This window comes from Silurus meridionalis, chromosome 18, assembly GCF_014805685.1.
Source record: "Silurus meridionalis isolate SWU-2019-XX chromosome 18, ASM1480568v1, whole genome shotgun sequence".
Taxonomy (NCBI): domain Eukaryota; kingdom Metazoa; phylum Chordata; class Actinopteri; order Siluriformes; family Siluridae; genus Silurus; species Silurus meridionalis.
The window spans coordinates 19,924,905-19,948,904 of NC_060901.1; the positions used below are offsets into that span (position 1 = coordinate 19,924,905).

The window sequence follows — 24,000 nt, forward strand, 5'->3', positions numbered from 1 at the left end:
TCAATTCTGTTATGATCATTACACACTAATTACACTTTCATCTGTTTCCATTGAGGTTTCAGGAAACTGTTGCAACTGTTGCATGTTTACTGAAACTGCATTCTCTCAGGATTCACTTCACCTTCAGAGAATAAATTAAAGGACTGCATGTGTTCAAGTCCCAAAACAGTCATGATGAGCTCATGCTTCGTTCTTTTAAGAAAACACAAACAACTTGTTCTTTTTGGTCTTCTGTTTGTATGTAAAATCCAATTTCTCTTGGAATAATGAAACGCCAAGTTTCAAGTCAGGTTTATTTCTATTGCGCTTTTCACAACACACATCGTCTCAAAGCAGCTTTAGAGAATTTAACAGTGAAGGTGAATGGTGTGTATTTATCCCTGATGAGCACCATGGAGACTGTGGTGAAGGAAAAACTCCCTTAGATGTTATGAGGAAGAAACCTTGAGAGGAACCAGACTCAAAAGCAGAACCTCATCCTGATTTGGGTGACATCAAGAGTGTGATTATAGCCTTTAAACACTACAGAACACTGGAGAGTGAGAACTAACCATGAGCACTGGAGTGTGTGATTATGACTGATGTTCTTTCTACAGTCTTATACAGTCTTTATTGTTATAAAACTAGGAGCTACTGAGCAACTCATAAAATAGCTCAACATCTGAGATCATCACAGATCCAACACCAGCTTCTCCATGCCAGAGCCTCTAAACACTCAAAGAGGTCCAGTGTCCAAACTCCACATGAAGTGGAATCTATCTGGCACAGGTACGTCTCTAGATGGTTCAGGATGTTTATGAGCATCTACTTCTTTAAAGGTCCATAATCTTCATGAGGTGGGACGTGACTGGAGCTGGAGCAAACTCAGGATGCCTCAGGATGGGAAGAGAAAGAGAAGCAGTGGAGAGGAATTAGCGTAGCTGCTGTTCATGATATTAACAGCACAAGTTGATAATGTGCATGTGATCAGATGTTCTGGAGCACAAGGTTATGATATGAGATGTATGTTATGTGTAGAACTTGCTAAAAGTAAATCTTTAATCTACACTTAAACTGGGAGAGTGTGTCTGAGCCCCGAACACTGTCAGGAAGACTATTCCAGAGTTTAGGAGCTAAATGTGAAAATGCTCTACCACCTTTAGTGGACTTTGCTATTCTAGGATCTACTAGAAGTCCAGAGTTTTGAGATCTCAGGGAGCGTGACGGATTGTTAGAAGACTGAAGATACATGAAGATTAACTATTTAGTGTTTTGTAAGTAAGAAGCAGTAGTTTGTAGTGGATTTGAAACTTAACAGGAAGCCAGTGTAGGGATGAGAAGATTGAGGTTATATGGTGATATTTTCTCGACCTTGTAAGAACTCTGACTGCTGCATTCTAGACAAACTGTAGCTTGTTTTATTGATGCAGGACATCCACCTAGAAATGCATTACAATAGTCCAGTCTGGAGGTCATGAACGCATGGATGAGCTTCTCTACATCAGATATAGACATGTTTCTTAGCTTAGCAATATTTCTAAGGTGAAAGAAGCTGTTTTTGTGACTTGGTTGATATGATTTTTAAAAGACAAGTTGCTCTAAAATAACTCCCAGGTCTTTTACTGTTAAACTAGTGGTTACAGAACATCCTTCTAAATGCAGGTTGAGAGGCTGGAGCTTCTGTGTACTGGTTTCAACAGGTGGAAACATCTAGGAAACAAAGAATATTCCTGCTTTTTATATATAATGAAAAAGTGGCTTTATTAAGAAAGAGAAGATACAATCCAACACTGTACACTGCAAGAGTGAAGGAATTATAGATTTATTACATTGTTAAATTATAAAATGAGCTTAATGATATTCACATATTCATTAATAATCAAAACAATAAACTGTATTCATTATTTATTTCACTGAACAGTGTTTAACTTTCACAGAACTGGAACTGAAACAATCGACCAAATAGCATTAATAATCCATTCAAACTCAAACTGAACGCAAAAAGTGAGAAATTTTTCACCACTGATATGAAGATCTCACAAAACTACTAAAACACAAAAGATAAACGAAAGGCGAGTATATGATATGATGGAATGAATATTTCAGCTTTTATTCTGTGATATTTAAAAGAATTGAATGGTTTCCTCTTGTAGAACTGCTGCTGTGTGAACTCCGTGTGGGACAGCAGAGCCTTCTGGGTGATCAGATATCAGCAGAAGAAAACCTCCTCATGAAGTACCAGTTAGAAGTTTGCATGCATGATCAGAAGTGTGTGTGTGTGTGTGTGTGTGTGTGTGTGTGTGTGTGTGTTCCTATTAAACTGGCCAGGATTAGGAATCGTGAACACTAAATATGCATAATGAAATGTGTAAGATATTGTTATTGCTGTGGGCGGAGCTGTGGGCGGAGCTGTGCTGCAAATTAAAAAGCTTTTTTAATGACCATTACATTTAATTGTAAAATGTAATTTTCACTGAAACACAGTTTATTCCTGCTTTTCATGTAGAACAGTTTTATTTCTTTACACAGATTTGAGATCAATCCCATTTCTAATCTCACAGTAAAACTGCTATCGGTCTCTGGGTGGGTTTCGGTTCCTGCGCCGTGTGTGAAATCTGCACACAAACAAATTAAACAAATTAAATCAAACTCGTTTATCAAAATGATGTAACTGTTCATCTGATACATGGAGTTAATTCAGATTACAAAACGATAAAAATGAAAGTGCATCATGACCACCCTCATGTTTGTTTGAGGAGTTTTGGGGGAAGTTTATTCCCCTTGTCATAATAAGATGTTGTAAACTGTGGAAATGTATTTATTTGGGAAACATCAATGTTTCACTCATCAAGGACTTGTGAGGAGACGACAGCAGTAAATGTAGAGACCCTGAGATACAACCACAATCAAGTGTCGAAAATTTGAATTCTCAAAATCCTTCAATCCCCAAAAACATTCACGAGAATGATGTACTCACTGTCCGACTGGGTACCAGCGGTGTTTAGTGGTGAAGAACATCTTGGAAAGTTCCTCTACAGAAGGAGACTTTTGGATCTTTAAAATGTCCTGATTCAGCCGAGACTTCAGAACCAGATCGTGTGTTTCTGCAGAATTAAACAAAGGGTCTGGACTGGGGATGGGCTGCAGAGGAAATCAGGGAGAAATTATTTATTAAACAAGGACATTTAACAACATATCAGTTATTATAGAAAAATATTGAGAAGAATCAATTCTGAAGGCCAGAAACAATAGTAAATACTGTACATTACTGACTGCTGGTCTTCAAAAAAGAATCATCATTTCTCTTTTACTTATTAATGATATTATAAAGTCTCCAGCTGTGTTGTTCCATTTGCATCATTAACTCCAGCAAATGTTCGCAAATAACACTGATGTGTGTGTATGTATATGTGTGCGTGCTCACGTGTGTGTGTGTGTGTGTGTATATATACAGGGAGTGCAGAATTATTAGGCAAGTTGTATTTTGAGGATTAATTTTATTTGAGGATTAATTTGAACAACAACCATGTTCTCAATGAACACAAAAACTCATTAATATCAAAGCTGAATATTTTTGGAAGTAGTTTTAGTTTTAGCTATTTTAGGGGATATCTGTGTGTGCAGGTGACTATTACTGTGCATAATTATTAGGCAACAACAAAAACAAATTCATACCCATTTCAATTATTTATTTTACCAGTGAAACCAATATAACATCTCAACATTCACAAATATACATTTCTGACATTCAAAACCAAACAAAAACAAATCAGTGACCAATATAGCCACCTTTCTTTGCAAGGACACTCAAAAGCCTGCCATCCATGGATTCTGTCAGTGTTTTGATCTGTTCACCATCAACATTGCGTGCAGCAGCAACCACAGCCTCCCAGACACTGTTCAGAGAGGTGTACTGTTTTCCTCCTTGTAAATCGCACATTTGATGATGGACCACAGGTTCTCAATGGGGTTCAGATCAGGTGAACAAGGAGGCCATATCATTAGATTTTCTTCTTTTATACCCTTTCTTGCCAGCCACGCTGTGGAGTACTTGGGCGTGTGTGATGGAGCATTGTCCTGCATGAAAATCATGTTTTTCTTGAAGGATGCAGACTTCTTCCTGTACCACTGCTTGAAGAAGGTGTCTTCCAGAAACTGGCAGTAGGACTGGGAGTTCAGCTTGACTCCATCCTCAACCCGAAAAGGCCCCACAAGCTCATCTTTGATGATACCAGCCCAAACCAGTACTCCACCTCCACCTTGCTGGCGTCTGAGTCGGACTGGAGCTCTCTGCCCTTTACCAATCCAGCCACGGGCCCATCCATCTGGCCCATCAAGACTCACTCTCATTTCATCAGTCCATAAAACCTTAGAAAATCAGTCTTGAGATATTTCTTGGCCCAGTCTTGACGTTTCAGCTTGTGTGTCTTGTTCAGTGGTGGTCGACTTTCTGCCTTTCTTACCTTGGCCATGTCTCTGAGTATTGCACACCTTGTGCTTTTGGGCACTCAGTGATGTTGCAGCTCTGAAATATGGCCAAACTGGTGGCAAGTGGCATCTTGGCAGCTGCACGCTTGACTTTTCTCAGTTCACGGGCAGTTATTTTGCGCCTTGGTTTTTCCACACGCTTCTTGCGACCCTGTTGACTATTTTGAATGAAACGCTTGATTGTTCGATGATCACGCTTCAGAAGCTTGGCTATTTTAAGACTGCTGCATCCCTCTGCAATATATCTCACTATTTTTGGCTTTTCTGAGCCTGTCAAGTCCTTCTTTTGACCCATTTTGCCAAAGGAAAGGAAGTTGCCTAATAATTATGCACACCTGATATAGGGTGTTGATGTCATTAGACCACACCCCTTCTCATTACAGAGATGCACATCACCTAATATGCTTAATTGGTAGTAGGCTTTCCAGCCTATACAGCTTGAGTAAGACAACATGCATAACGAGGATGATGTGGTCAAAATACTCATTTGCCTAATAATTCTGCACTCCCTGTATATGTGTATGTGTGCACACGCGTGTGTATGTATGTGTGTGCACGTGTATGTATATGTATGTGCACGTGTGTGTATGTATGTGTGTGTGTGCACGTGTGTATGTGTATGTATGTGTGTGTGTGTGCGCGTGTGTATATGTGTGCACGCGCGCGTGTGTATGTATGTGTGTGTGCGCGTGTATATGTGTATGTATGTGTATGTGTGTGCACGCGTGTATGTGTATGTGTGTGCACGCGCGCGTGTGTATGTGTGTGTGTGCGCGCGCGTGTATGTATGTATGTGTGTGTGTGTGTGTGTATATATGTGTGTGTTTGTATATGTGTGTGTATATATGTGTGTGTGTGCGCGTGCATGCTGGACACCTGGGTCAGCTCGTAGGTGATCTCTGGAGCTCGGTGGAAACACACGATGGTCTCGCCGTCTCGTGTCACCCCGATGTCCCTGTAAAGACGGAGCAGAAAATGAGCAGATGTACAGAAGTCATGAATAATTAGTGCTGCAGTAAAACTGAAATCTTATTCATGTAAAAGCTCTGGGGCTGGAAACCACCCACAACACCCCAGTACCTGCCCTCATCACTGTACCCTTAAGAATAACAGCTCCATGATCACCTGCTCTCATCAGAAGAGGAAGAAGAAGAAGAAGAAACACTGCTCCTTAAAGCAGGATGGAGCTGCAGGTCTCGAGCTGCAGATGGAAGAGTAAAGATCAGGACTACACGGTGCAGGTTTTTGGTTTTTATTCACACATAACATTTCCATTCCACACCACGTGTCAGTGCAGAGAGAAGATCAGCTGCGGGTCTGAGGAACCCTGGAGAACCGTCCTGAAGCATTAGAATAGCAGCGTCCCAGAGCGCATGCGCATGATCAGCACACATTCACGTGCACACGACACTGCAGAGAGAGAGAGAGAGAGAGAGAGAATTCTCACCTGTCACCTGGAACATGTGTTTATTAGCGCTATAAAACACGCGCGTAAATATAAAAGGCAACTTCATGTGTCTCCACGCCGCCATGTTTTCCACCGCAATGACGAGAACTCACACATACCACGAGATTTCACGGGAACGGAAATGAAGTCAGTTTCCGGTGTAATCGCGTAGATATTCGCGCGTGCGCTGTTGCTGCATTCGACTTAACTTCGGTAAATTACAGAAATATTTAGATTTTAATGTTAAAATAATCAGGTTTAAGTGACGCAGTAAAGATCTACAGCTTTTACACAACTCCTGATAGAACGAGTTAGAGGAGCAGCTCCAGTCTGGAAGTCTGACTATGACCAATCACTGATCGCCACTGTCCCCAACAACCAATCACTGATCGCCACTGTCCCCAACAACCAATCACTGATCGCCACTGTCCCCAACAACCAATCACTGATCGCCACTGTCCCCAACAACCAATCACTGATCGCCACTGTACCCAACAACCAATCACTGCTCGCCACTTTCTCCAACAACCAATCACAGATCACCACTGTTCTGAAAGACTGCCTCCAACCTGCCATCAAACCCAAAATGCAGCTAAAATCTGTAACACACTTCACAGGAACTTACACACAACACTCCAAACTTTTTTTTTTTTACAACCCTGAAGAAAACACTGATGAGTCTGTAGAGCCATGTGATCAGATTTCCACAGGACCGGTCCTGGCATGTAGCAGATGTATATCAGTTGTGTACTTCCTGCATCTGTTTATGTGTGAAAAATTAATATGCATATGGACCCAAACCCTTATTACCTGCTCACTTGGATCTTGGCTCTCCACAGTGCTTATGTACCAGGCCATGAAGAAAAAGATCCCCACCCCCTCGTTCTACAGGATAGTTACAGCAGCATGTTATACACAGCAGCTGAAGTTCATCTGAACGCTGATATGGAATGAGTGTTGAACAGCACCTCCAGGCGTCAGATCTATTTGTTGATCATCTCTGCTTTGTTCTTAGAGAGATCACTGGCGTGTCATAATATATCTGTTGAGACCAATAGACTGTTTAGAGAGAGTTAGGGATTCTCTGCTGGAAGAAGTTGTAAGATCTCCTGTGGGTTGGGCTCACCACCACGTTTCATCTTTTCGAATAAGTGTAAAACGGAGCTAAATCAAATGAGGAGATCATCAAACATTGTTCTTATCTTCAAGGGTACGGGTGAATATAGTGGCACAAAAATGACAAAAGTAACAGAGGCAACTGGTCGACACTGGTGAGAAAGGAAGTAGGTGAACACTGGCTATGTGTTTATCAGGATTTTACCATAAACATTTCCTTACAGTTGACAGGAGTACAGTCATCCACAACAGCTGTAAAAAAAACACTATAAAAATGCTATAAACAGACAAACAGGGTCGTCAAAGTGGAGCTTCCGAACACAGAATATTAGAAATAAACTAAATGTTTAATTCAGAGTTTAAATTTCAGAGGTCTTATATGAAACATTTTTTTTTTTTTTATCCAGTGTGATATGTATGGAATAACAAAGGCCGTACTAAGTATGTTATAATTTCATAATCATCAAAATGTTAATAAGCATATAAGTCACTCTGGCATCATAATATCTTCTTATAACAATATTATCTAAACATGTGAACACCTTATTTGCATAATAAATCACCAATTCTTTCTTTGTTAATGTAATTGAATACACTGCTAAAACCAAGTGAAATTATTTTAGACAACATTAACAATAGAAACACCACCACCATCAACAACAATGATTCAGTAATAATAATAATAATAATAATAATAATAATAATAATAATAATGATCAATATAGTGGCTTTAATGATATACTTAGCCCTGTTGTTTAAACTATGCTGGAAAGAGTATCTTAAATGATCGGCTACCCATGAGTCCCTGAATAAATACACGCTTTTCTTCTCTCTCTCCTCAAAGTGCACCATTATTGTCACGATTAGTGTAGCAGTTTTCTCCCTGGCTTTGGGAGATCCTGTTTTTTCGTAGTCTAAAAGTAACTGCAGTAACAGTTTTACTTTGAAAGTCTCTCTCTATCAAATCATTTTGGCAGTTTGTGGGTACTTAAGTCATATCTTTAGACTATCTATAAACCAGCAGGAGCAGCAATAAAAACAAAAGCCTTTGCATCTTCGCTTTTGATACTATTGTCTAGGTGGGCTATCACTCCTTAACACACATCTTCTATGATAATGATTAACAAAACACAACAACACAGTGCTTCCCCAATGAGCACACACACCATCTCTAGAAAAAATAAATAAATAAATACATTTAATGTTTGGCCTTAGGCAGGGTACTACATCTCTTATTCACCTTAGTAAAAACAGGGGAGAGCAGAGTGGGCACTGGTTGTGTTCTCTTAAAAGCAGGATAAATTACATTACAAAAATACAACACAAGTTCAAGAAAATATAACATTATTAAAATACCATTATCGAATATAGCATGCATGGACAAAATGCATTTCAGACCTGAACCTTCTAAAATTATGTAAAATTCATTCCACTGCATAATCGACAGAGATATAGAGAAGAGCTGTAAGAAGAAAACAGAGGATTAACCACAAATTCCTTCTACTGTCTCACTTACAGGAGAGTAGGCTTGAAAGAACATGGTCCACAAATGAAACTAAAAGGGGCCACAAAGAGAAGAATAAAATGCAATGCCCATGGAAAATCAAAAGTATAAACTGTTCGATAAAATGAGAACTATCGTGGATTTGGAAATAAACTTCCTCTTGTCACTTAGTTGATGAGAAGAGAGCAGTCTGGAGAACACAGGATACTTATAATGTCTGTACAGTTTTCTGAACTGAACTCTCACTGCTTCATGTGCCTCCTCCTGGAGCTCACGCAATCCACTTTAAAAAGTAATTACACCACCATTGATTTTTTTTAATACAAACTGACACTTGTTTAATAAGAATAAAACCCCATTCTTATTTTCATTATAATAAAATAAACCCAGTCTGAAAATACATTCATCTAAAATATTAAAATAATGGGATTAAATGCAGTAGTTCCACATGTGGGGATTTTCATAGTTCAGTTCTGCTGTCTGCATGAACGTGTCCCAGAATCACTCAATCGCTCCACTTTATATAAAGAATTCACCTTCCTCGCCTGTGATGATGACCTTCTCCATCACCCTCATCACCTTCTCCACCCTCACTACTCCTCACCACCCTCTCCCCTCTTCTCCACCCTCACTACTCCTCACCACCCCTCACCACCCTCTCCCCTCTTCTCCACCCTCACTACTCCTCACCACCCTCTCCCCTCTTCTCCACCACCCACCCTCACCATCTTCTCCACCACCCCTCACCACCCCCTCCCCTTTTCTCCACTCTCACTACTCCTCACCACCTTCACCACCCTCTCCCCTCCTCTCCATCACCCTCTCTCCTCTTCTCCACCACCTCTCACCACCCTCTCCCCTCTTCTCCACTCCTCACTATTACAGCGGTTATTGGAGTTGGATTCTGACACTGAATAATGAATTCCTGTACATGTGCTGCACAATTTCAGTCTATTTCCATACCATGTATTTTTGCTGACAGAAACACGGGACTCTGCTCTGCTTTTCCCTGTAAATGTTCCACATTTCCTTGGCAGGTGATTAAATAAACAATCACAAGTACACCTAGAGTAAGAGCAGAGTGGAAGCTGAGCGTTCGACTTGTGGTTTTATGAAATACTAATGATAATAAACTGGGACAAAAATATATCAATAGTCAATGGTGAATTGTTAGTGTCATAATTATATATATATATATATATATATATATGTGTGTGTGTGTGTGTGTGTGTGTGTTGCTGATGAGTAAAAATAAGTTGCAATATAAACTATTACTCTACTGACATCACGTTTTACTACAAATGTTTAGAAATTGTAATAAATATTATAAACAGCTGGAAGTGAGCAGTTTCGTTACTTTATAAACCGCTAAGCTAAATTCAGCACACGGTTTTTACCATTCAGTGATTATGAAGCTCTCTTCAGGCTCCAAGTGACTTTTATTCAGCTAAATGTTATTATTATTATTATTATTATTATTATTATTATTATTATTATTATTATTATAATGAATAAATAATCTCTGACACAATGCTCTCTGTTCTGATAGCTTCCATTAATAGCTTAAAGCTTTAACCATGTGATTGCTAAATGCTAACAAATCTTACTGCATGCCCTTTTTCCCCAGCACACCCTCACCACCCCAGCCGTGACCCTGGAGAGACTCGTAGAATGAAAAGTGTAATTACTGATTAAACTGTTAGTGAGCTCCTGGCTGGAGTCTGCAGTGCACTGCGTCAACGTCCACTAAAAACACAAGCAGAAGGAGGAAACAGAGCAAAAGCTGCATCTGGCCCCATTTTGTATACAAGCTGGAGGCACATTATTCTAAATGTTACCCTCCACTGAACCTTTGCAAACAGCCTTCACAGCTGATCGTTCCCTAATGAAGGAGTGGAAAAGATGTATGATGAGCAGAGTTCTGCTTTTCCTGTTTTTGAAGTCTTTTTTTTTTTCTTTTTTTGTCTTTGCATCATTACTCAGTCAAGGTTCTAAGAACTGTGAGGCACTTTTATATAGTCACATTTTTCCTTTTCACTCACGCATTCACATACAAGACACATTTTCTCACAGCCATTCACACAGAAAGAAAGAAAGAAAGAAAGAAAGAAAGAAAGAAAGAAAAGAAGAAAAGAAGAAAGAAAAAAAAAAGCTTTCTTTTAAGCTAAGTCAAATTGCATTATACTCCTATTATAACTATGGGTTTAAAGATACATTTCTGGCTTAAGAGATGCTCTAGTGTTCTCCAACAGAGCAGGGGAACTCTCAACATGATGACAGTCCGGTGAAACAAAGGTCTTCTGTGCTGAAGTTATTACTACAAGCTTGTCACACCCTCCATGTCCTCATCAATCAGTAGCTTACTGTTCAGGTGACCATGTTCAGAAACCTGTGGTTCTCCCTCAGGAACCTTTCGTTCCCAGGCTCTTTTTTGTTCCTGGTTGGTTCCCACTCCGTTGCTGCAGTGCATATAGGGCAGGAGGTTGCTGTTCGGGCTGCGAGGCCCATTGACTATGCTTTCTGACACATTTTCCATCACCTCCATGGTCATGTCATGTGTAGCAGCCAGCTCCTGCTCGGCCACATTGACAAATGAGGAGTCCTGTGAGTAGTGGTCCAACTGTTCTGACATCAACACCTGGAGAGGGAGAGACAGAACTTTGTTTGCTGGCGTTACTTGGTTTAGTTACACTGCAGTATCACTCTATTACATGTCTATTTGCTTCAGACCACAATTTATTTATTCGTGTATCTCATTTCAAATGTAAAAATGAAATCTCAACGTTTTTACACATGAAAACAATTTAGAATGTGGCTTGGAATATACACCTGCAACACGTTCATGCCCAAATCACCATATCGCTGAAGAGCTTCTGATAATGTTCTAATGAAACAGGATCTAAGGAACTTGACATGCCTGATGAAGTTTACACTGAAAAAGGATCCAGTGAGCAGCAGTTCTACAGTTCTGCATTGTTCTATCAATAAGAGAGAGAAGGTCAGAGGAGAAAGGCCAGGCTTTGTACAATCACTTTGTATAATCATGGTGAGCAGAAATGCATTTCAGAATGCAGAACATGATGTAACTTAAAGTAGATGAGTAAAAGACCACATCGAGTTTCACTTGTGTCAGTCAAAAGCAGTTACAGTGAGTTTAGACTAAAAACCAGACAACTGAAGACTGGAAAACGAGCAGGTTTTTTTTCCAGTCTTCAACAGGTTTGTAAAAATGAGCAGGAATGAGCAGGTGTTCCTGTAAACACTGAGCTCTAACATCATTTAAAAGGTAAAACTGAAGACATCGAGGTTTGAGATCAAAAGATAAATAGGAAACACCAGATCCAATTTTCACCTTTCATTTCCTAATCTTTTACATCGACTTTTGTTAAAGAGCTTCTAACATGGCACGTTAAATTACTGTTCAATTACTGATGTACTGAATGTTTACTGCGAGCTGTTTTTGTGTGAAAACTGTATTCTGCAAATCGAAAACACACAGCTGGAAAACTGTTGCCCCTGAAAAAGAAGTAAAACTTACACCTGAACAATAATCTCTATCGCCACCTACAGTTTGTATTCATTTTGGTTATAACTCGAAGAATGGAGAGGAATCTGATCTTGTTTTGAGCTTGAATTACTTTCAGCTCCTCTTTCATCAACCAGGGGTTTATACCCACAGAAATGCCACTCACTGGATGTGACTGTTGTTTGCACCATATTGTGTGAAATAAATAGATATTCATTCAGAAAGTATTCAGGCTCTTATTCAATTGCCAATGTTTTCAGACCCTCAGGAACTTGTGGTCAGGTGTATCCTGTTTGCATGAATTATTCCTGAGATGTGTTGAGATTACAGAACTCAGTTAAAATGATTGGACATGATGTGGACAAACAAACACCAGGTTCTATAAAGACCCACAATTCACACTGCAATGTCAGAACACACACACACACACAACAAAACAACTCCTCAGAACAGATTGTGCGTGTCCATGATCCAGCTGTAGCAAGGCAGGGATACAGCTGTTTCTGAGACTGAGTGTTTTAATTACCAGAGTGGCTTAATTTATAAAATGGAAGAATCTTAGCACAACCCTGAACCTTCCTAAACTGGGAAAACTGGGAAGAAAGAGTATCGAGTACCCAGACCCCAGACCTCCTCATCCAACACTGGTATCTAACTTTAATCCTAATCCTGACCCTTGTCTCTGAATGAACTCTATTTTCCACAGCCAGCCAATCAGATGAACCCATTTCTGTCGCATACATTCAGCAAGTGTGCTTACTTTTTATTTGTAGGCGGCTGAGCAACCAAGTCTGCTGTCTGCATCGCAGCCCACTGCAACAACAGCGTCAGAAAAATAAATAAATATGAGCTTATAACATTACAGATGAAAATATCCTGCAGGTTAAAGCTTCATGAGTCTCTACTGAAAAGGAGTAAGTTTTAAACTATGTAGATCTTGATGTCTGGTTTCTTTAGAGAAGAGCAGATTAAGCAGCTCATCAGTCTGCTCCAAAAATTTAAAAGAATTCTTTAAAGCAAAAAAGAAAAGGTTAAAATAACGATTTCAGATTTCACAGCTCTGGATTGTTCTGCTCATTCCTGCTGTTTATTTAGTGAGTGTAATTAGTGCAGGTGTGTCAGGGCGAGAACTTCACCTCACACTGTGTGTTTGTGTGTGAGTGTATGTGTGAATGTGTGTGTGTGTGTGTGTGAGTGTATGTGTGTGTGTGTGAGAGAGAGAGAGATTGTATATGAGTGTGTGTGTTTGGGTGTGATTGTATGTGTGTGTGTGTGTGTGTGTGTGTGTGTGTGTGTGTGTGTGTGTGTGAGTCTATGTGTGTGTTTGTGTGTGAGTGTTTGTGTAAGTGTGTGTGTGTGTTTGGGTGTGATTGTATGTGTGTGTGTGTGTGTGTGTGTGTGTGTGTGTGTGTTTGTGTGTGAATGTGTGTGTTTGTGTGTGAATGTTTGTGTGTGAGCATGTGTGTGTGATTGTGTGTGTGAGTATGTGTGTGTGTGTTTGAGTATATGTGTGAGTGTGTGTGTTTGAGTGTATGTGTGAGTGTGTGTGTGTTTATATGTGTGTGTGTGTGTGTGTGTGTGTGTGTGTGTGTGTGTGTGTGTGACTGTGCATGTTTTTATTCGCATTTCTCGATTCTTGTTTTGACTGTTGCGATCCTGGTGTTGATTGTTTGACCTCTGCCTGTATCAGGATTAAGGTTTCACTTAAAAAATGACTTTAACCTGCATTTACAAACTTCTCAACCATCCTCGCTCCTGTGACATGACAAAATCATTTGCCTTAACCACAAACACAGAAGAAAAACATGATAGGAGTCATGCTAAAATAAACATTCCATTTCCACCCTCATTTTTCATTCTGCTCATGACTCAGAACATTGAGTTTATATTGGTGAAGCACGGTGGTGGGTGTGTCATGGACTGGACTTGCATCGCTGCTTCTGGAACAGACTCACTAATCTTTATGGATGCTGGAACTCATGATGGAGAGCAAAATGAATTCAGAAGTGTATAGAAGCATTCTGTCTGACAATTTACACAGAAATCCATCCCATCTAATCAGGAGGAACTTCATCATACAGCAGGATAATGAACCCAAATCATCTCCATCACAGCAAAGGGGAAGTTGAAGGCTTTACACTGCACACGTCATCAGCAAAGCATCACACAACTGAGCAGCATTCCACCTCCTGAAGAGGAGACTGAAGGGAGAAACTAAGTTTTAAAGTTGTTCTAATTTGTTAAATGAAGGGAGGAAATGGAAATATTGACATTTCATCTCATTTGAATCTTTTGATCTCAAACCCGAACGATTTCAGTGTACAGCAGGAACAAAGAGAAAAGAATGTACACGGAACAGAAAATTAGTTCTCTTTCAAGCATTCTTTAGGCATGGCACTATAGGAATCGCCTCGGGCATGACCAATCCTGAAAGCACCAATTATACCACGTCTGTTGGTTGATAGATCAATTACGACAGTGATGTAGGAGACCCGGCTCCTTCATGTATGCTGATGGTCCCTTCCTCATTCTCGTTCTCTTTCCCATGAAGATCCTTTTGGAAGCTATCCTCAGGAGATCCTCATATAAGTAGCTGCTAAACTGTTCAGGGATGAGGCATTTTCAGGTGCGTTGCTGAACACCGCTGCTTCTTTGGGGAATTATTACACGGTTAAGGTGAATGATTTTCTTCTCCTGAGCAGTTGCAGTCCATCCAGTGGCCCCCGCCCCTGTCCCCCACCTCAGCAGGCAATGCAGGCAGAGGTTCACCCAAAACAGCCCCAGCCAAGAGGAAAGGCCTCGTCTGCAGCAGCAGTGGCTAAGGGAAAAGGAGACAAGTGACAAGGGTTCTCCTGTTGGAGTGTTGGCACCAGTTCACCCAGTGCATAAAAATGTTTCTGTGCATCCAGGTAGTGGGCCAAAGGGCACAGACACATGTGAAGAGATGAACAAAAACACACCATCCAAACAGCCAGATCAGCGCTGCAACCCCCAGCTCTGCCGCTAGATGGCACAGTAAGCGAGAGTAGATTTTATAAGAAGAAATAACCTCCATTATTAAGCAAGAGAGTAATTTTTGTTGTGCCACAGTAGGACAGCCAGCACGGCTTTTACTCCCTGTAAATAAAAAATCTTACAGAGAACATTTTCATTTTTTAAATGTCTCTGTTGTATTCTGTAACTAGTGGAGAGCTTGTGTTATCACACGTCTCTGAGTTGGTTGACATGCCTGCGTTCGACAGCAGGTCTGCAATACGGGAGTTGTCTATATCCTATAGTGAGGCACCTCGAGGTTTCTTTTGTAACCCCAGTTCTCTGATAACAGGAGTGAGGTATCTCACCACACTTCCCTCCTTGCAGTAGCACGGAGAACTGATATACAGAAAATGCGGTAGGGACCATCATCAGCAGTGTATATGAGGGAGGTGGGACGCATGCATCACTGTCAACCGAAAGACGTGCTATAATTGCTGCTTCCAGGATTGAGTGCCCGAGGCGATTCCCATAGCGACATTCCTCAGTCCTGTTATCAGACAACCGGGGTTACGAAAATAACCGGAAGTTTCTGAGAGACTGTCTGCACATTTTATGTGTTTCACCTGATGCTGGACTAAGTGTAGAGGCAACGCTGTCTTATGTGATGTTTCATTTCTGCTCTGTCTGCTCAGACACTCTAGATGAATGGAAGATCGTTGACCTGTGAAAGTGAAGCAGGGAAAAGTTTCCCATCATTACAATTTAATTACAACAAACAATTTTTTTATATGACTGCTATATTACTTAGTGCAGTTGGAGAAAGAACAGTTTGTTGGGGAAACGTCCATGGTCTTCTGTCCTCACCCCCATCTGTCTGTTCCATCACAGCTAACTGCTTACACTCGTCATTCTGCAGCACCAACCTGCCACATACACAAACACACAAACAAAAAGTGTTCCAGGATAATGCCAGTTTTTTAAACCGGAACAGTATAAATGTGAATAAATGAGAATATTGGGAAAGATGTGTTACATTTTGGGGGACAGCATGTCCTGCTCATGTTGGCATTCGGTCTCTGTAAGCATCTGGTCATGCATTTGATCTTTAGCTGCCTCTCCCCGAGAGATTACTGGGAAATAACATTCACCCGAGTCTGAGCTGAATATACACACAAGCACAAAACAAATCCCATATAAAATACAGCTGTAGTGCAACATGTCCCTCAGTCCCCCAGTGTGATACACTCACTCTTATCATAGCTTTACTGCAGGAAAACATGGGGCAGATTGTGTTACCGCCTGTTTTTAGTAAAAATTCCAGTTGTTTTAGATGTTGTGTTAGATAATGTCTAATAATTATACACTCATTAAACATAAAAAAAAATCATATATTTTCACAAATCTTTAATGCTTCAACACTGATTAAGAACAGCATCAGTGTGAAACTCGGTGAAGACGTTTAGTGACTTAAGGCTTTTTTTATTACACTTCATGTTCTCACCTTTTATTAGGGAAGGACCATGAGGAGCAGGGGAGTAGAACAGGTATGAGCAGGGATCTGGTGTGACCATCTACAGTGCTAATGGACGGGTAGCAGTGGCTGATGGAGGTGTTGTTGGCATTGTTGATGTTGGCATTGGAACCTGAGGAGGAATAGCTGCTTGGTGTAAAGGTGGAGTCTACCAGTTTCTCACGAGATGGTGACTTTCCCTCTCCAGGGCTGCCGGACTTGCTGATGTGCAGTGGCCTCTGAGTGGTGAAGGACGGAGGGAAATCAGTGCAGTCATCACTCTGATGATAATAGTTCATGTGGTTTCTGAAGAAGCCGTCTGACCGCTGAGTAGAGAAGAAAAGACCTGGTTGAGACTGTTGATATACTTACAGTCACATTACACACTTACATGCTTCATCTACAAACCAAATAATCTTTAGTCAGATCCTTAATTTAACATATTTATAATAATGTTTCATTTCAGAACATTTTCTACTGCATTCTATTATTCTGTAAGTTACACTATATACTGTACACATGTACATGTGTGTGTGTGTGTGTGTGTATTTGGATGTATGACTAGAGCTCATGTGACTGAATATGATGGTGGAGTGTTGTACTGGTCTGTTTTGAAGTTTCTGGAATCACAGATCCTCTGCATGTGGCTTCTAATGGACTTTTTCACAAATTTAAGAGCAATTTATTCTTTATTAAGGCTAATAATATTACATGAAAATATTTTTTCCTGGTTGCTGCTGGTTGACTGATTAAGTATAACTTCTATGTGTCAGTGTTGAAGGTCTGATGCACCTTTACTTTCATCAGTTGCTTTAATAAAATCATTTTAGAAAAACCCTTACTTGGTAATAATTCCAGATTTCTGACACATTTGAACTTATTTATTTAGTCTTGAATAATATATTTAAGCTTTAATAAAAAAAACCTAATTCCTCATTAAAGGATGAGACCTTCACCCTGAAGAGATCATCTTCAGATGCAGCACACACTGTTTCCTTCATGGCCTTCTCCAGTTCCTCCTCTGCAGTGAGGTCTCCTGAAATTGCCCTCCGAATTTCCGGACCCATTTCATGCAGCGTACGAAGACCAGCCTGCCTCACACACACACACACACACACACACACACACACACACACACACACACACACAATTAACTGTCTGTCTGCTAAATAAAACAGAGTTTAAGGTAAAATGTATAAATCACTTCTGGAAAAAAAGACGATTTCTTTCTGAAGGCCATTAATTCATAATACTCATCAAGAGTTCTTAATTACTCCTGTTTCTAAAGATATGAAGATGAAGATGTTTAACTGTATGTGTGTGTTTGGGTTTTTGGAGTCAGCTGTAATCTGACTTTCTGGTTTCATTTGAACACCTGTACCTGTTAGCGAGTGATGAAATCGTTTAGTTAAATACAGAAAATCATCCATCTAAAGTAAATTTCACACCAACACTAAAAAGTCTTCAGTGACTTTGCTTGTGACCTGGTTGTCGGTGAGATTTTAGGCTGTTTGAATATTTTCAGAAACTGTTAATCTCCTGAAGTTTCACACACATACACACACACACACACACACACTGAAACTAGACATCAGAAGATTACAAAAATCTCATGTAGTCTTTTTCCTATTGCAGATGGTTAGTGTGGATGAACCTAAAGGTAGTGTTTTAATGTAGAATAGTTCTGACATTTACATTATTTATATTATAGTGTCCATGTAAAACTCACCTGCAGTGAAAGTGCTGTTTTCGGAGGCACTTTAGCCACTAATCCCTGCTCTTTCCGCTTCTTGAACTTCCTGAAGTATTCCTGGATGAGGAATGTGGCATAGAATTTCCCGACTGTCACCTCATCATCTGCCAACGGAACAGCATGAAGATAAATATTGAGAAGAATAATTAGAATCCTGTATTCAATGTCGATATGAGGCTTTTCTCTAATTAGATCATTAAATAAATGATCTGCTGGATTAAAGTTCAGTATCACAGAAAACATCTGCCACTGATCCACTTCCACTTTGTGATTTAATAGTCTGAGAAATCAGTTCACTGTGTCTTTATTTTGTGTTCTTGATATTAATCATTTCTAATAATGTATTTAATAATTAACATGGACTCCTAATTATTAATTTATTTATTGATTGTATGTTTATTGTAATATACATTTCATTCATTGTAAGTCAACACCCAAAATCATCACTAACCTCCTGCTGGAGGAACAACCTGGTCCAACAACTTCATGCTGGTCCTCTTCCAGATCTTCTTCACAATTGCCCTCAGTTCTTCATTTGCCTGCTCCAGATTCCCTGACACACAAAGTGCTATGTTTCTTCATGTTATATGTACAGAAATGTTTGTAGTCTCAGCATGTGATTTGAGTGGAGAACGTTACCTTCAGTTTTAATGCGAAGTGCTGTGCGCACCAGGGCAAACAGGGTGGCGTTAAACATCACTGTACCATCACTGTTCAGGGGCATGTTCATAGACACCAGGCGCTGAATTCATAATAAAAACAGATGCACACATCTAAACATGGACACGTCTGCTGGGATTTATGTCATAATGCATGCATATGTGTGTACAGTGGATATAAACAGGCTATAAAACCTGTAATAAGCATATGTTTCATCTCCACTGCATGTGTAGAGCAGAGGGTAAGGGTTTGTACCTTGCAGGCCACTCTGTGGGGACAGAGTTTGCCAAAGCCCAGGGGTGGCTGAATCCTTCTCAATAATGTCACCACATCCAGATGTTTAATTCGCCCCCTATGTGAACACAAGAAGCTCGGATTTATTACTGGCTCTCAACATAACAATCATCTATAAACCTTTATTTCCCATTTCCTCCCTGAACACCTGACCTGTTTATCCTGAGATCAGTGCAGTGACACACACACACACACACACACACACACACACACACACACACACACACACACACACACACACACAGTGGGAAATCTCTGAATGCCTGACACTGTTTGGTCATTAGTTTAATGCAGGGAAGTTTGACATATTATGTAAATATACATAATATATATGTAATATGTGTATATATGTGTAAGATCTGTGAAGTGTTTATGAGAATGTGCTGTGGAAGTCTGTCCTTTTTAATGTAATATACTGTAGGAAATGCTAAATATCCCTAAACATAAATCTTAAGATTTTGGACTTCCCACCTGGACTTTCTTGATAAAGTCTGCATCTGTTTTGTATCTGAGCAGTTCTGTTACATGCCTTCTGTTAGATCTTCAACATAAATAATCCCAGGTAGTAAAATGATTCCTGTACGTTTAACAGTAAACAGAAGAACAGAATGGACTAACTTTGCTTCGGGGTCATATTCTGCCCAGATCCTCTTAAACTCATCAAGATGATGTGGTCCGAGTATGGACCAATCTCGTGTCAGATAGTCAAAATTGTCCATAATAACAGCCACAAACAGGTTGATAATCTGTGGATAAAGCAGAGTGTGTGTAACTTCACTGTGTGGCAGCCTGGAAAGATCCTTCACATACTAACAGGTCTTCCATGTTCTGCACTTACAGCATCTCCATCAGATGTTATAGCATTTATTACAGCACAGTAAATCTGATAACACTAAAAGCCTACAGGTTATGGGACAAAAATAAGCAGGAATATGAACAGGAGACACTCACCAGGAAGGCACAGAGCATGTAGAAACTGACAAAGTAAATGATGGCAAAAGGACTACCACACTCCTCACTGTGAGGAGCCTCCTCAGATCCCTTTTCGCACGGACGATTAGTATAACAGGCCAGCATTATCTCCTGCCACGCCTCACCTGTTGCACATCTGAACACAAGCACGAAACAGGTTACACCTGGTTACACTACACTCAACAAACTAGAACACAAACAATGACAGAGCAGAAGATGAGGTCAAGATTTTACCTGAAAAGCAGCAGAACAGCTTGAGGGAACGTTTGAAAATTGTTGTTTCGATTGATCTGGGTGTTGTCCCTCAGTGCGATCTTACCAAACATCTGTGCACATAAAAATAGAATAATATTAATAATAATAATAATAATAATAATACAAAATTTAATTAGAAAATGTATTAGATTGAGGGCTGAAATGATTCATCGAGTAACTCGAGTAATTCAAAAACAAAAAAACATCGAGGGAAATAAGGAGCCTCGTTCATACACCAACAGCTTCAAACTTCAGGCTGACAACATGGTTACCGGTGCACCAGAAACGCCAGATGTTAACGAGAAAAAAAGTCCGAATGATGAGAAGAAATTCGGAATTGGGCAAACTTTTTTTTTGTGTGTGCGGAAACGGGCTTCCAGGATTCAGGCCGAAGAAATCCACAGCAAGTTTCTAATGTTCGTGATTATTTCAAACTAAAACACAAAGAAAACACTGTACAGTGTGTTTATGTTTTTGTTTACGTAATTTCATCTTTATATATTTATATTTCGTTTCCACAGATATTCTAGTGTGTAATTTCAGCATTAAAATGTAAATTTTTCTAAAAAGGAAATAACTGACGTTCATTTTAAGACACGCATCTTATTTTCTTTCTCTTATTTAAAGTTGCCCTTTTTATCTTTTTATCCAATTACTCAATTAATCACTGGAATAAACGTTAGAATACTTAATTACTACAATAATCAATAGCAGCAGCGGTAATTATATTATTCTTTATTATTATATTATTATAAATCAGTCTTTATTTAATGTACAGTATATGTATAGAAATGTGTTGTGTAGTGTGTATTGTGTAGTTCATATTGTGTATTGTGTAGTGTGTATTATGTATTGTGTAGTGCGTATTGTGTAGTGTATATTGTGTAGTGTGTATTGTGTAGTGCGTATTGTGTAGTGTATATTGTGTAGTGTGTAGTTCGTATTGTGTAGTGCATATTGTGTAGTGTATATTGTGTATATTGTGTAGTGTATTATGTAGTGTATATTGTGTAGTGTATATTATTATAGTGTATATTGTGTAGTGCGTATTGTGTAGTGTATATTGTGTAGTGTAGTGTATATTATGTAGTGTATATTGTGTATTGTGTATTATGTATTATGTAGTGTATATTATTGTAGTGTATATTGTGTAGTGTGTATTGTGTATTGTGTATTATGTAGTGTATATTGTAGTGTATATTGTAGTGTGTATTATGTATTGTGTAGTGTGTATATTGTGTAGTGTATTGTGTATTATGTAGTGTGTATTATGTATTGTGTAGTATTGTGTAGTGTATATTGTGTAGTGTATATTGTGTAGTGTATATTGTGTAGTGTATATTGTAGTGTATATTGTGTAGTGTGTATTGTGTATTATGTATTGTGTAGTGTATATTGTAGTGTATATTGTGTAGTGCGTGTGTGTAGTGTATATTGTGTAGTGTGTAGTTCGTATTGTGTAGTGTATATTGTAGTGTATATTGTGTAGTCATATTGTGTAGTGTATATTGTGTAGTGCGTATTGTGTAGTGTATATTGTGTAGTGTATATTGTGTAGTGCGTATTGTGTAGTGTATATTGTGTAGTGTATATTGTGTAGTGTGTATTGTGTAGTGTGTATTATGTATTGTGTAGTGCGTATTGTGTAGTGTATATTGTGTAGTGTGTATTGTGTAGTGCATATTGTGTAGTGCAGGGGGGGCCAACCAGTCAAAGACAGAGAGCCACATTTATTACTGTGTTACCGCAAAGAGCTACATCATACACATGGGCACACATGAACATCACCCATCCCTTCCTCACACACACACACACACACACACCTCTGCTCAGCCAGATTTATTGTAAATGTCACACACCAACATAATGACAGAAATTGATTCCTACAGTTCTAAGACCACAGGACAGTCATTTTCAACAATGAACATTGTGTCTCACACACAAACTCTGTTTAACCAAGTCCATAAACAAAAATATAATAATTTACAATAGCGCTTTTCTTTTACTCTGCATGTTACTCAGTGGGACTTTTGGCATTCTTTGCCTTGAACAATCCCCTTCAAATCTGCCTCGTATTCCGTTGTTGCCACTCGAAGCAATTCTTTCACATGGGTGTCAGTCAGAACAGATCGATGCTTTGATTTCACGTGTTTTAGGGTAGAAAACACAGACTTACTTTGTGTATTAGTTTTTTTTTTATGTGCGTGTTCACTTCGCTTGAGTTTAATACGGTATTTTCGTTAAATGCGCATGTGCGTGAGATGAATATACCGCAAAGTTTCCCAGTAGGGGCAAGATCATTTAAGTCTTAAAAATACCGTATTGAACTCAAGGGAACACGCACATAAAACAAAAAACACAAACACAAACTTCGATATGAACGTAAGAGCCGCATGAAACCAGCCAAAGAGCCGCATGCGGCTCGCGAGCCTCGGGTTGGCCACCCCTGGTGTAGTGTATATTGTGTAGTGCGTATTGTGTAGTGTATATTGTGTATTGTGTAGTGTGTATTATGTATTGTGTAGTGCGTATTGTGTAGTGTGTAGTTCGTATTGTGTAGTGTGTATTGTGTAGTGCGTATTGTGTAGTGTATATTGTGTAGGACAGTATTGTGTATTGTGTAGTGTGTAGTGTGTATTGTGTAGTGTGTATTGTGTAGTGTGTATTGTGTAGTGTGTATTATATTGTGTAGTGTGTATATTGTGTAGTGTATATTGTGTAGTGTGTATTGTGTAGTGTGTATTATGTATTGTGTAGAGCGATTGTGTAGTGTGTATTATGTATTGTGTAGTGTGTATTATGTATTGTGTGTGTGTATTATGTAGTGTATATTGTGTATTGTGTAGTGTATATGTGTAGTGTATATTATGTAGTGTGTATTATGTATTATGTATTGTGTAGTGTGTATTGTGTAGTGTGTATTATGTATTGTGTAGTGCGATTGTGTAGTGTGTATTATGTATTGTGTAGTGCGACAGTCGTGTGTATTATGTAGTGTATATTGTGTAGTATTGTGTAGTGTGTATTGTGTAGTGTGTATTGTGTTGTGTGTATTATGTATTGTGTATGTATTGTGTAGTGCGACAGTCGTGTGTATTATGTATTGTGTAGTGTATTATGTATTGTGTAGTGTGTATTGTGTCGTGTATTATGTATTGTGTAGAGCGATTGTGTAGTGTGTATTGTGTAGTGTGTATTGTGTCGTGTGTATTATGTATTATGTATTGTGAAAAGGACAGTCGTGTGTATTATGTATTGTGTATTGTGTAGTGTGTGTATTATGTATTGTGTAGTGTATATTGTGTAGTGTATTGTGTAGTGTGTGTGTATTATGTAGTGTGTATTGTAGTGTGTATTGTGTAGTGTATTATTGTGTAGTGTATTATTGTGTAGTGTGTATTGTGTCGTGTGTATTATGTATTATGTATTGTGAAAAGGACAGTAGTGTGTGTATTGTGTAGTGTATATTGTGTAGTGTGTATTATGTATTGTGTAGGACAGTCGTGTGTATTATGTATTG

At 39.2% G+C, this 24,000-nt stretch overlaps 2 protein-coding genes across 5 annotated transcripts in view; both read right to left on the minus strand.

The window, feature by feature from the left end:
* Positions 1-2,474: 2,474 nt before the first annotated feature.
* mrpl42 (mitochondrial ribosomal protein L42) lies at positions 2,475-6,064 on the minus strand. The gene is made up of 5 exons (XM_046873325.1): positions 5,915-6,064; positions 5,593-5,668; positions 5,344-5,422; positions 2,957-3,120; positions 2,475-2,594 (listed from the first exon to the last, which is right to left on the minus strand). Exons 1-5 carry the CDS (start codon positions 5,997-5,999, stop codon positions 2,549-2,551), a joined length of 450 nt encoding a protein of 149 aa, XP_046729281.1. The 5' UTR covers positions 6,000-6,064; the 3' UTR covers positions 2,475-2,548.
* A 3,239-nt stretch (positions 6,065-9,303) lies between these two features.
* cacna1c (calcium channel, voltage-dependent, L type, alpha 1C subunit) overlaps positions 9,304-24,000 on the minus strand; it is an 83,302-nt gene continuing 68,605 nt past the window's right edge. For 3 of the 4 annotated variants that reach the window (XM_046873317.1, XM_046873321.1, XM_046873320.1), the window contains 13 exons: positions 20,460-20,551; positions 20,205-20,361; positions 19,872-19,999; positions 19,215-19,311; positions 18,939-19,041; positions 18,751-18,852; positions 18,276-18,403; positions 17,497-17,637; positions 16,538-16,872; positions 16,070-16,195; positions 15,841-15,959; positions 15,660-15,757; positions 9,304-11,172 (listed from right to left, as the gene is read on the minus strand). In XM_046873317.1, coding sequence (XP_046729273.1) covers positions 10,852-11,172; positions 15,660-15,757; positions 15,841-15,959; positions 16,070-16,195; positions 16,538-16,872; positions 17,497-17,637; positions 18,276-18,403; positions 18,751-18,852; positions 18,939-19,041; positions 19,215-19,311; positions 19,872-19,999; positions 20,205-20,361; positions 20,460-20,551 — 1,947 coding nt within the window. In that variant the 3' untranslated portion in view covers positions 9,304-10,851. The remainder of the gene's footprint in view (positions 11,173-15,659; positions 15,758-15,840; positions 15,960-16,069; positions 16,196-16,537; positions 16,873-17,496; positions 17,638-18,275; positions 18,404-18,750; positions 18,853-18,938; positions 19,042-19,214; positions 19,312-19,871; positions 20,000-20,204; positions 20,362-20,459; positions 20,552-24,000) is intronic. The other variant, XM_046873318.1, reaches the window with a different exon arrangement.